General features: G+C 51.4%; 1 protein-coding gene across 1 annotated transcript; it reads left to right on the forward strand.

Moving 5' to 3' along the window:
* Positions 1 to 64: 64 nt before the first annotated feature.
* Positions 65 to 10,562, forward strand: LOC141491544 (very long-chain specific acyl-CoA dehydrogenase, mitochondrial-like). The gene is made up of 8 exons (XM_074192492.1): positions 65 to 215; positions 1,109 to 1,203; positions 4,564 to 4,650; positions 5,469 to 5,531; positions 5,650 to 5,709; positions 6,911 to 7,012; positions 8,891 to 8,963; positions 10,178 to 10,562. Exons 1-5 carry the CDS (start codon positions 65 to 67, stop codon positions 5,692 to 5,694), a joined length of 441 nt encoding a protein of 146 aa, XP_074048593.1. The 3' UTR covers positions 5,695 to 5,709; positions 6,911 to 7,012; positions 8,891 to 8,963; positions 10,178 to 10,562.
* The last annotated feature ends 2,790 nt before the right edge of the window (positions 10,563 to 13,352 follow it).

Genomic DNA, 13,352 nt, shown 5'->3' on the forward strand with positions numbered 1-13,352 from the left:
TGGTCCTTGCCTACTTTATAGGGCAACAGGAATGGAACTCTACCCTTGGATGGACTAAGCCAGGATGCCTGGGCTGGCCCAGATCCAGGCAGGACCAGGGACAGGGAAGGGGGGAGGGGAGGAGAACGGGGGTAAGGAGGTTGTGGTTGTGACTTGGTTCCTTCGGGTGGACTTTCTCAACCACCACAATCCCTGGGTGAAACCGTACATCCCAGGTGGGGGTGGGGGAGGTCAGATCTCCCCCATTGCCAGTGCTGAGACTGGAACTCAGATTTCCTGATTCCATTCTCTTGGGGGTAATGGACATTGTTCTGAGAGTAAAAAAAGAGTTCCAAAGACTGTGTGAACAGTCATTCATTCGGTCAAGAAATGTTTGTTGTGAGCCTACCATGGTAGCTAGGCGGAACTGTAGCAGATAGCAGTAGAAGCTCAAATCCATCCTTAGACACTTACTAGTTAGGTGTCTCTGGGCAAGTCACTCCTCCCTGTTGGCCTCAGTTTCCTCATCTGTAAAAATGAGCTGGAGAAGTGGCAAACTACTCCAGCATCTTTGCCTAGAATTTCCCAAATGAGGTCATGAAGAATTAGATACAACCAGAAATGACCAAACAACTAGGCCCAAGGTGCCGAGATGGAGCGATGGCTCAGGGCTCTGTAGGGAAAGAAGCTTCACACTTGTGGTCCTTTTGAGTGCCTGCTCAGACTCAGGTGCCAACAGCCAGATAACCAGTCTGGGGAGAGGAGAAGGTGATAGGACCAGGTGAACCCTGCAGTTGCAAGGCACAGTAAGAGTTGGCATCTGGGCCAGCCTGTGCAGAGGATGGCAAAAGGGCAAAGGTCATTCCAGTTTTCAAAAAAGGGCTCATAGAGTCACTCGCCATCTGGGTGACCCCAAGTATGTTCTCCGTAAAGGGGGGGGATGAGGATACTCACATTGGTCAAGGACTCTCCCACCCACCCCCTCACCCCAGGACTCTTCCTCCAGGGAAATAGCCTCAAATAAATGAAAGCCGACCTGGAATACTGAGGAAGAGAGGGCTCTTGGGAGGGGCTCCCTTTCCTCATCCTTCCCTTTCTATCCTGTCCTCTCCTGGGCTGCCAGGCTGACCATGCTGCACACCAGAGTTTGGGAAACAGATCTGCAAGTATAGGATCATCCAGGAGAAACTGGCCTGCATGGCCATGTATCACTATGTCACCGAGGTAAGCACCAGGAGCTGGCAACGGGTGGGTTTCAAGTCAAGAGATTTTGTTTTTCAAAGAATATGTCTCATGGGCAGCTAGGTGGCTCAGTGGATAGAGCACCAGCCCTGAGTCAGGAGGACCTGAGTTCAAATCCAACTTCAGTCACTTAATTACCTAGCTGTGTGACCTTGGACAAGTCACTTAATCTCATTGCCTTGCCCCCCCCCCAAATGTGTCTCCTCATTTGACTGACTATTATCACAGAAAAGGAGTCCTTCAACCCTGGCCTTCAAGGGACTTCCATTCTATGCTGAAAGAGCCACCCCAAGGGAAAGGGGTAGAGGAGTCCAGACAAGCTCAGCCCGTCCTCCCCACTCTTTATTCATCAATCTGAACAGGTATCTGGAAGGCTTTATGCAGAGTGCAAAAGAGCAAGAAATGATCCCCAACCCTTCCTGAGCTCACAGAGCTCTCCCTCGAGATGGGGCAATGAGATAAGGACCCAGCTGACCAATCCCAATTCAGAAGAGAGGGGGGATTGCTTCTGACTGGGGAAATCCAAGTGGTTTCATGGAAGTGATACTATTGTTAGGGGGGAACACAGAGGGGTGCCTTTTGGAAGAGATTGTGCAGAGAGGGTGGAGAGAAAGAGATAACAAGGGGAGAGAAAAGCAGGCATGGAGACACCAAGGCAGCAAAGGAGGAAACTTGGAAGAATAACCAGTCTGGAAAGAGGAAAAGGTGATGGGACCAGGTGAATCTGCAGTTTCAATGTACAGAACAAGCTAGTATCTGGGCATGCCTGTGCAGAGAATGGGCAAAGGGCATCCCAATTTTCAAAAAAGGGAAGCCAAGAGTCTGACACCTTTGATGGCAACATTCAGAGTTCTAGAACCAATTTTAAAGAGATGGGTCCTGAACTCCCAGAAGAGACCGGCCATGGCAGAAGAGAGCATGTCCTCCTTTGGCAAGGTGATTGAGCAGACTGAGGGAACATGTGAGCTGTAGCTCACCTGGATTTCCTCACAAAGCATTTGTGATGCATTTTGGGGTCAAACTAGAGCCCTGTGGGCCAATGACCAAATGGATTACTATAAAGTAGTCACAGATGCCTTGCTATCAACTTAGGAATATGTCTAGAGTAGAGTGCCTCGGGTCTCTGAGATAATGTTTTTATCAATCACCTGAACACAGGCAAGGAAAGCACACTTAACAAACTTAACAGATAACACAAATCTTAGAGGCAGCCAGCAGTCTGCATGACAGCCAGGATCCAAAAAAGTCTTAAATAGCTGAGATCAATCTTGATCAGGATCAATGTAAAGTCTTGCATTTGGGTTCAAGAAATTTCCAAAGACAAGATTGTGGGGGTATGACTGAACTGTAGTTCAAATGAAGATCTGGGGGTCTGAATGAATTACCAGCTCAGAAGTTAGCAGGGCAATTTGGCAATTGCTCAGACCATGGAGGTGATCTACCTGCTGTCCTTGGCCCTTGGGAGTCAGAGCTCATCAGGGGGACTGTGGTCATTTCTGGGCATCACCATTAAGGAGGACATTGATAAATTGAGAATGTCTAGAGGAGTTTTCCAGGATGAGGAAGGGCTCAAAGTTCATGCCCTATGATAATGAAGTGAAGGAACATGGAATGATGACTGGCTGAAGAAAGAAAAGATTCTGGTGGGGACAGGCTGTCTGGATCAGGACTGTCTAACCAGGACCAGGTTGACTTCAGTGGCCCCTGTGACCATCTCCAGCTCCACAGTTCTGTGAACCCCTCGTTCATTTATCACCTTCCCCTGGCAGCACAATCTGGAAATAACATGCACATCGAATAATAATGCTTTCGCCCTTCAGTCTCGAAGACCAGAGAGGTGATGCCATGACAAGCATGTGAAGTGGATTTCGGTGAGGGGGTCCTGTACTATCACCAACCTCACTTTTCCCTCCAGAGCTATCTGGGTCTGGTGGCCCGATGTGAATCAGGACGACTGGAGATGGCCCTGGATGTGAGGCAATCAGGGTCAAATGACTTGCCCAAGGTCACACAGCTAGTGAGGCTGGATTGGAACTCCTGTCCTCCTGACTCTTAAGGCCAGTGCTCTATGTGCCACCCAGCTGCCCCTAACATGCACATCAGAAAACACAGGAAACAGCTCTTGGCCAAAGGTGCAGGGAGACGGGGAGCCACTGCAAGCCTCGAAATCTCGCCTGGCCTAAGGTAGACAGCCTGTCCCTGCATCCCAGGACCTGAGGCCACTGGGGCAGGCCTACATTAAATAGAAGCAACAAAATGTTGGAAAGGTGTCAGCGTGTGTGTCTCGGGTTCTCTCTCCCTTTTCTTGGTCTATGTGCCCTCGTGGGGTCCTTGTGCCTGGCCCTCTGGAGCACCCTCCTCTGGCCACACCTCTGCTAAGGCTTCTCCTTTGCCATTGTGTCCACGCTCTCTCTCCTCCATCCCCAAGGACCTCTTGTTCTCTCCTCCTTCCGCCCATCTCTCTCGCTGTCCTCTCTGATTCTCTCTCCCTTCCTCCCTCTTCCCTCTCCCCCTTCTCTGTGTCTTCTCTCTCATCTCCCTCTCCCACACCCCTCTCTCTGCCTCAGTTTCTCTCTCCCTCTCCTCCTCCCCCCTTTCTGAACTAACACATCAGATTATAAAGAAGTAATGGGCTCAAGTTGCAGATGGAAACCCATGTTCTTGCTTCCCTCCTCCTCTTTTTTTATCTTTTTCTGAAGTAGCCAATGTGGGATTCTGCTGTGCGTGACTACAGGTTTGGGGAAGACTCTGCTTTTCTTGTCTTCACAATGGGGAGGGGAGGAGGGAGGAGAATTTGGAACAGAAAATACAAGTTTTGAAACAGAGAACTGGACAGGATGGTATTTTGTTTATCAAATACAATTTTATATTCTATTTCCTTGTCTTGGAAGTCAGATGGGAAATCTGGCACCTTTTAAAACATCACTGGTTTTCTATTTATGGGGCCTCTTCTTTACTTCTGTGGTCTAATGTCATTAAACCTCTTCTTGAACGTTCCTTAAGTCTTGTTCTAGAGTTTTCCACAACTGTCCAATCTCTCGCAGAGAAATGGCCATGCTCTCCTCTAGGCGGTCCTCTACAGTGTCCTGTGGGGAGGGCCAGCCTTGTCGGCAGCAGTCCCAGGGGAGGTGCAGCTAGGCAGACTTGGGCTCCAGAGAAGGGGGGATCCCTCCCTGAAAAAGACCTTCAGACCCCGGTGGACGGCCCTGCTCTGGGGCAGGGTCTGGGTGGACTCCGTCACCTTGAGCCGCTGCCCAGCTCCCCAGGCTCTCGAGTCAGAGGCCTGAATAGTACTGTACCACCTTGGCGATACTCTGAGACACGGGCAATCTTCCCCTGCAGTCAATGGCGTATATGATCAGCAGGAACATGGGCATGGACGTCTTGGAATTCCATCTGGAGGTGGCCATCAGCCAGATTTCTGCTTCTGTGAGTATATTTGCCGTCCATCCCTGATGCTGTCTCCAACTTTGTGTGGGGGCCATGGGGGCTGTGAGGGAAACTGAGGCATCTCCCCTCAGAAGTGCCTGTCTGGGGGCCAACCTATCTGCTGAAGCCCTGGCCCAGCCATAGACCCTGCCCAGCTCCTTCCAGGGAGTGTCCAAGGCTGAGTAGCCAGACTTGAGGGCCTCAGAGGGAGCTAGCGCAGAGCTAGTCTGGGTCAAGGAGGGGACCAACAGAGGTCTAAAAACCACTGGTGCCCCGGAAGAAACATCCTTGACATGATGCTTCAAGTCACTGGGTCAAGTGAAGGCTGAGAGAGAGGGCTTTTCCCTTCCCCCGCTGCCTCCCCGACCCACTGATGGAGGGAAATCTCTTTTCCAATCTCTCACAAGGGCAAATGGATTTCCATTAAGTCCTAGGGCCTGGGTTCAGATTCTAGGTCTGCCACCTATTTCCTATATGACCTTGATCAAATCATTTCATCATCTCCCGCCTCATGTTCTTCATCCAAAAGATAAGAGGGTTGGTCCAGGTGACTCTGAGACGGCAGCCAGACCACCCTGCCCTGCCCCCAACCATATGGCAAGAGGGTGGGGGAAGACCAACCAGAATCTTTTTCAGGGCAAAATATCCTTAAAAGGCAGGTGGCAGCAGCCTTGTGGGAGGCAGGAGGCTGAGCCCCGGGGCACAGGGAGGGTCTAGGAAATGGCGGGCTGGGGCTTGGAGCCACGATCCTTTCCAACAGTGTCCTGGGTCGTTGACCCTCTGACAGCCCTTTGGATTTTTCTTTTTTCTTTGCTAAGGAGGCTGCCTGGGAAGTCACCCATGAGTGCATTCAGATCCTTGGAGGAACTGGCTACATGAAGGTGAAGCTCTGAGCCTCTCTGGCAACAGCCGTTCACACAGGCACACACACACATGTGCCCATGGGCACCTCTGGAGGGCCACACTGCCATCTGCCTCACAGAAACTCTCATCTCTCAGGGCAGGTACGCTCGCCAGGGTGTGCACCTGTGTGTGAGGAGGTGACATAAGGGCTGGAAGGTGAGAAAGTCGGAGCTTCCTCAGAGGACGGTCCTGAGGGGCTGGGCTAGCTGGGGCCAGAGCAGAGCAGGCTCGGGACACAGGAGAGCCGTGTTCATGTAGCCCGGGCTTTGTCCTGCTTGGCCTCTGGGCAGAGAACAGAGTTGCCAAGAAGCTAGTGGCTTGGGGGTAGCAGAGAATCAGGAGGATTTGAGTTCAAATGTGACCTCAGACTTAATTCTCTGCTGTTTTACCTTGGGCAAGTCATTTAACTGCCCACTGCCTCCCAAAAATAAAGAAGCCAATGGTTCACATAAGAAAAAACTTCCCAATGAGTCCCTAGAGAAGTGGACTGAATTATTCTGGGGGGCTCCCCCTCGTTGGAAGCTCCCAATAAGAAGTCATTGATTAGGCAGCTTAGGAGTGATGTCTCACTCATGGATCCAGCTGGTGGTCCCCTGACGGCTGGGAGAACCTGGCATCCCTGTTGTCCAATCAGTGGACACTTCCCAGACCCTGAGCTTCCTTGAGGCAGAAGGATGGGGATGAAGGGAGCCCGCCCAGGCTAGGAGCCATGGATAAGTTCAAGCTTCCACCAAGGAAGTGACCAGGAGGCAAGGCCAGACACCAGGCCAGGGTTAGAGCCAGAGCCAGAGTCTTCTAGGAAGCAGAGAAAGCCCAAAGGGAAACCAAGTCAAGAATCTCACAGAAGGGATTTGAGTTCTGCAATCCCAAGCCAGGAACAGGGAGATGAGTGAAAAAAACCTTCCAGACCAAAGCCTGGTCCCCAGGAGACCCCGGAGCAGGAGAAGGTGGAAGTTCTGTCCCAGTCGGAACCTCCAAGCAGTGGAGGAGGCCTGCCTCTAGTGCCAGGCTGCCCTTGCCCCCCCCCGCCTGAAAGCTGATGCCCAAATTCCAACTTGTTGGCTTCCCCAGGAAAATGTCAAAATGGGAGCATAAAGCCCAGAGAGAGGGATCAAGTCTATGCATGGCAGTGTCTTCAGTCATCCAAAAGGGGAAGGATGCTCGGCCAAAGGAGTCCTTCACCATGGGACCTGGGGATGGCACATGCTGGGCAAAATGAGGACAAGGTCCAGCCCCAGGAGGAGTCCCCCTCTGCCTTGGCTTCTCCAGGACTTGGGCTGATTCTCTGGCAATCAGAGGGGTTTCAGAAAGGGGGGAAGGCCCCCTCTTCCTTCTAAGAGGCCCTTGCTTCCCTCAGGAAGCCAGAGTGGAACAGATCATGAGGGATCTCCGGATCTTCTGCATTCTCGAGGGGACCAGTGACATCCTCCGCATCCTCATCACCTTGGCAGGTCTGCAGGTAACTCAGGCCTCAGTCCTCCCTGTCATTTCATCAGCATCAGTAGTGGAGCTGGTTCCTGGCCAGTCTCTGGTGCTCTGGAGCCAGTGACAGGACGAGAGGCACGGGCCAGGATGGGTCCAAGCAGAGCTGGGCTTCCTGGGGTGGTGGCTGCGAGGTCAGAGCTGCAGGGAGCCAGCAGGGTGGGGCCTTCTCCCACATGCAATTCTCCCCAGCCTGGCCTTGGGGTGCCCCGGGCTTATAACTCCTGTCACTGAAGCAAGGGCCCTGAGCCCCAACAGCTCGGGCTCTCTGGCCTTTAACCGAGAAGCACAAAAATGATTGCTCTTCATTCACTGTAACTCAATGAGCTAATAGTAGTTGGCAGTGCCTGGGTCAAGTCCTGGGGACGCCCCTGCCCAGAGGCACCTGGGTGCCCAACTTGGGGGACCAAAGACCAGAGGAATGGCATCTCCAGGCAAGGAATTTGATTTCTGCTCCTGCTTTCATCCTCTGTTAGCATGCCGGGGCCCAATTACAGGAGCTTCAAAAATTCTTGGAAGACCCATTGAACAACACTGCCATCCTTTTCACTGAAGTTGGCCTCAGAGCAAAGCAGTAAGCCTGGCAGGGCCAGCCCTGGCCGGACCCCCACCCACCTGGCAGCTTCAGTTGGCAGTGAGTGGCTTAGGCCTTTCAAGGGTGAGAGCCCCGGCACACCTGTCAGACCCGAGAGCAGAAATGAGAGCAAATAACCTATCTCTGCTCAGGGAGGGTATCAAACCCTGGACTCTTTAGGACAAGAAATGTGACTTAAGCACTTTCACAAACAACTGATCCTCCTGGTGGCTGCCCGAGTGCCCCCCCCCCAGGTAGCAGGCGCTCTACCGGGGGAGGCAAAAGGAATGGAATCTGAGGACCTGCCCTCACCAGGGTTACAATCTGATGAAATATTGAACTCAATTTATGAACAGCTTCTTGAGCTCTTCCGCCTTTCAGTGTGCCCTTGGAGGGTGATCCCTGGAGATTCAAAGGCCGGGTCTTTCCTCCTCCTGAAGGCTCCAGGCTTGTCAGGGGAAGACGTGGGCACCCAGACAACTGGAGAAGTTGGTGCCGTCTGCCTTGGGAGAACAGAGGGCAGTAATTCTGCACGATTCTGGCAAAGAGAAGAGAGGCTTTCCTCAGAACAATTTAAGATAATGGCATCAGCCATTAATTAGCATCTAGTTGGTAATAAATAATGACTACTGTCCAATTTTTAGAGAGGGGGCAAAGCCCTGGACACCATTTTAAAAAATTGTTTCTTAATCTGATGTTCTGCTTCAAGGAGTAGCTTTGTATTGCTTCCACCCAAGTTGGGGTGAAACGCCCCAGACTTTGTCCAGTCCGGGCTGGGCCCTTTTGTCTATCACCGGCTCTCGTGGAGGATCTCCTGGGAGCACGGCTTCCTCAGTTCCATGATGGGGCTCTGGAGGAAGGGAGGTCTCCTTTCTCCATGCTTCCCTTCCAACAGCAGACCTTTGAGACTTGCTCTCTGGGGTCTCTAGCACGGCTCACCCTGCCTTCGGGGCTCCCTGGCCACCTTCTCTGGGCCTCATTCTCATTGGCACTCTGCCGCCGCCTCCTGGGAACCCCTGGGAGAAGACCTAATTCAACAACAGTTTGCAGTCCCCACTGAAGCAGGCCAAGCTCCCCCTTTCCACCTTCTGACCCCAGGCTGCTTTATGCCATTTCGGCCTCAGTCTCTCCAGAGTAGAACTAAAGATCTGGAGATCCTAAGGTCTAAGCTGGATCCTGAGAAGCTTTAGAGTCTGCCTTAATTTACCCAAAAGGAATTTATCTGGATGAGCCATGACAGGAGCCTGCCACACTGACCTGAGCCTCACTTCTTCGTTTCAGCATAATGGGGATACAAACAGGCATTTCCCTCAGTGAAGAGGTCAGCGGACACTTGCTGGACACTGCAAGCCTGGTAAGAGTTTCTTTAGCCGTGGGGCAACCTTGGAACTGTATTGCGATCTTCCCAAACAGCCCAGGAAAGCCTTGAGTGCTTCTGCTACTGACCCCTGAACCTAACAGGAAAAAGAGTCATTCCCAACTGAGCTTGCCAAATAGCAGCCACTCCCCTGGTGGCCCAGGCAGGGCATCCAGAGTCCTTCCCCACCCCTCAGCCCTTCCTTCCCTCCTGGCTGGGCTCTGCTCCAATCCTGAATTCTCCTGAACATCCACGGTCATCTTTGGGAGGCCATTCCTGGAGCTTGGCAGGGGAGAGGGTGAGGCTGGTGGCATACCCTTTGTAAGCCTCAGCATGCGGCCTCCGTGAGTGGGCACTCGCTTGTCCAGAGCCATGAGGATCACTCTCAAGGGCCCTTAGTGTTTTCTCCATCAACGTCTGACCATCAGGCCCTGAGTCCATTTCTTGGTTTTTACCACTCTCCGCCCTTTGCTCTCAACATTTTTGCACACCTAATATGCATATCCTCAATGAACGGAGCACTCAACTCTCTTTGTGGTCCCTGGAGGACAAGGACAGAACTGGGCTAATGAGTCATAAAGACTTGACCTCTGAAGAGGAAGGAAGGCACTGCCATCACCCAGTTGTGGGGCAATCCCACGATGGGGGGGCTGGGATAGAGTGCTCCCCCTGGTCAACAGGAGTCTACAAGCTGGGAAAGTTCAGAGAGAAGAAGTTGCTTAGTAGGCAAGATAAGCGAGGCCCCCAGGAGGGCTAATGTGAATAGTGCCCCACATGGGGCCCCCAATGGGCTGACATAGACAGTGCCTCAGGGGGCTAATGTGGATGGTGCCCCACATGTGCCCCCAATGGGCTGGCCCAGAAAGTGCCTCAGGGGGCTAATGTGGATGGTGCCCCACATGTGCCCCCAATGGGCTGGCCCAGAAAGTGCCTCAGGGGGCTAATGTGGATGATGCCCAAGATGGGGCCCCCAATGGGCTGACCCAGAAAGTGCTTCAGGAGGGCTAATGTGGATGGTGCCCTCAGTAGGCTGACACGTTCAGTGTCCTGGGAGGAGGTAGATGGGTGGTGCTCCAGGAGGGCAGCTAAGGTGGATGGGCATGGCCCAGGATCAATAACAATGCTGCTCTTCCCCAGCTAGGTCCCCTGGGACCTTTCTCATCTAAAAGCAGTCCTGCCAAACTGACTTCCTTCCCTTTCCTTCTGTAAAGGTGACAAAATGTGTGGACCTACTTTCCGAAGTTGTGGAGCATCTGCTTTTAAAATTTGGCATCGACATAATCTGTGTGTCCTCTCCCTTTGGCCTCCTGCATTTCTAACTCTTGTTCTGGGCACAGCTCAGGCTCTGACAAGTCTTGAAACTTGAGAGAGATGATTGTTTTAAGCACAAAGGGGAAAGCATTCTTTCCCTCCACTTTATAATACCTCCACTGCCCCTTCTTCACCTCCCCACAGTCACAGACTTCTCTGGTTCCCAGAGCCCCAGGGGTTCTCAGATCTCAGAAGTGGGAAAGAGGGAAAAAAGAAGAAAGAGGAGGCAGGAGGAGGGAAAAGGCCAGAGGGAGGGAAAGAGAGAGGGAAGTGGGGAAGAAAAGAGAGAGGACAGAAGAGGGAGGGGGAAGGATGGAAGAGGAAAAAGGGAAGCATAAGGGAAAGACGAATGGAGGGAGAGGAGAGAAGGGGGGGAGAAGAAAGAGGGAAGAAGAGCTGGAGGGTACCTGTGCCCGCTTCCTCTCCATAAGCCAGCCAAGGCCTTCTCTCTTCCCATTCTAGACTAGCAACTTCACCTGAAGAGAATAGCAGATCCAGCTATAGACATCGACTCCACGGGGGTCGGCTATAGACAGCGGCTCCATGGGGGTCGGCTATAGACATCGACTCCACGGGGGTCATGCGTTCCAGGTATTGATGGAGGGGCAGGGTGGGACAGCGGAGCCCCCCTGAGCAGCTGCTCTCCGAATGGAAGGAGAGTGCCTCACTCATTTACACACACATGGTGGTGAGCCCTTGGTGTGGACATCAGGGAAGACACAGCAGGGTAATGAATCCTGGGGACTCGATTCCTTTCACCCCATATTGGCTGAGAATTTTTCACATAGTCCTCATTGGGGTACCAGAGAATGGCTGCTGCCCCTGGGGAGCTTCCAGGCTTCTGGGGAACCCCATGAGGACTCTTCAGGTGGACCCAGAGTAAGGGCAACCTGGAGAAAGGGTCCATGGGAGTGCCTACTCCTGGGTGGTCCAGATTTGTGAGAAGCATGTGTCAGCCTCAGGGAGGAGACCCCAGGTGCCAGTCCAGAGGCCATCAGTGAAGGATTCCAACCAAGAGAAGATGGTCTACCAAAAAGAGATCCGGCAGCCAAACCAGGCTTGTCCCCAGAGCTGGCTCTGCAGCAGGAGCCAGATGCCTCTGTCTACTGCATGCCTAGTGATGAGAGTTGTGCCCATTTCCACATCTCTGCCAGACCCTTCTCTTCCACGTCCTCCCAGTCCTCTTCCTTATAGGCCATTGCTTTGGCCACATATGAGGTACAGGCTCACAAGTTCTGGTCTTCTCGGCTAGTACCAATAGCCAAAATAAATCTGGTCATGTCCAAGTGGAGAGCACTAAGCAAGGCTTGGTGGAAGGGGCAGCACCAAAGCAAACCCTTGCAAAGAACAGGAGTTACCAAGAAGCAGAGATGAGCAGGAAGGGCATTGCAGGTGTGAAACCCCGAAGTTACAAGGTGCGGAGATGGGAGATGGGATGTCACAAGGCAGCCAGTGGTCAGTTTACTGTCAGTGACAGAAATGAGGAGTCTACTTTTTTGGTTTTAATTTTATGTCTGTGACTAGAGGAGCAGATTGGGAGGATCCCCTCCATAGTTTTCCTCTGCATACATACTTGTTTGTTTGTTTTTTTTAACAAATGTGACAAAGTGTCCCAAGAAATTCTTGTGGCAAAGCTGAAGAGTCAAAGCCAGGTAGCTGGATATCTGGGCAGTTTATTTTAGGATCTTGAAACCATATTATCAGAAATGGCCCCCAGGGCAAGACCACCACAAAGAGCCCGGACAAACAAAATGCTCAGCACCCCTTTGCTAGATGAGGACAGCAGCACTCCAAGATTCTGCTGCACCAGCACACAAATCTCAATCCCATCAGGTGCTGAGAAGGGACATTTGGAACTATGATGCTTGGGGTCACATAAATCATACTCACTAGGGGGATTTTGGAGAAGCATGGCTGGACAGCACCAGGTCATCAGAAAATGATAAAGGAGCTTCAACAAACTGAAAACTCCAATGACGTGGCAGTCAAAGCAGCCAGTGCCAGCCTAGTCTGAATTAGGAAGGGCCAGGCTTAAAGAACCAAAGGAGAACTTCTGCCCTTGCCCTGGCCAGGCCAGATCCAGATAGCTTTGCAGGCTGACTCAGCCACCACACCTAGGCTGCAAGGGGATGGAGAGAAGGGGATGTTGGAGGGCATCCAGAAGAGGGGCAGTCAGGATGGTGCAAAGCCTCATACTCTTGGTCTCAAAGGAGCATTTAGTTTGGACCAGAGAAGATTCCAGAGGGATGTGAGGAACTGGACTTTTTCTTCTTACCCACAGAAAGTATTCAAAGCAATGGGTGGAAATTGCCACAAGAAGTAGCTTTAGATTGGATGTCAGGGAAAGCTTGTAAAGAATAAATGTTCCTCTCAGGTAGGGAGTTTTCCCATTGCTAGAAGACACCAGAAGTGGAGGCCACCTCACTCCATGATTGGCCAGATTAGCTGTATTTTTTTTAAAAATTGTTATCGGGGCTGCTAGGTGGCGTAGTGGATAAAGCACCGGCCTTGGAGTCAGGAGTGCCTGGGTTCAAATCTGGTCTCAGACACTTAATAATTACCTAACTGTGTGGCCTTGGGCAAGCCACTTAACCCCGTTTGCCTTGCAAAAAACTAAAAAAAACACACAAAAAAGTGTTATCTTAATGTAAGTTTGCTATCTCTTTGGCTTTATTTTTCTTCCTTAAGGATCTGATTTCTCTCTTGTCACACTCAGTTTGGATCAATGTAGACCATGAAAACAATGTAAAGACTGACAAATTGCCTTCTGTGGGGGGTGGGGGAGGTAAGATCAGGGGAAAAACTGTAAAACTCAAAATAAATAAAATATTTCTTTAAAAAATGATGGGCAGGCAGATTTCAGAAAAACCTGAAAAGATTTTACATGAACTGATGCTGAGTGAAACAAGCAGAACCAGGAGAACATATTAACTGAAATTGCTATATGATGACCAACTGCTCTACTCAGCGATACAATAATCAAAGACAATTCTAAAAGAATGGAAAATGCCCTCCATATCCAGAGAAAGAACTATGGCACCTGAATGTAGATCAAAGCATGCTATCTTTCACTTT

Source organism: Macrotis lagotis, chromosome 6 (assembly GCF_037893015.1).
Source record: "Macrotis lagotis isolate mMagLag1 chromosome 6, bilby.v1.9.chrom.fasta, whole genome shotgun sequence".
NCBI lineage: Eukaryota > Metazoa > Chordata > Mammalia > Peramelemorphia > Peramelidae > Macrotis > Macrotis lagotis.

Coding starts and splice junctions, on each gene's coding strand:
- LOC141491544 (XM_074192492.1), top strand. CDS start 65: ATGCCTGGGCTGGCCCAGATCCAGGCAGGACCAGGGACAGGGAAGGGG. Junction 1,204..4,563: donor TGTATCACTATGTCACCGAG/GTAAGCACCAGG, acceptor CTTCCCCTGCAG/TCAATGGCGTATATGATCAG. Junction 4,651..5,468: donor TCAGCCAGATTTCTGCTTCT/GTGAGTATATTT, acceptor TTCTTTGCTAAG/GAGGCTGCCTGGGAAGTCAC.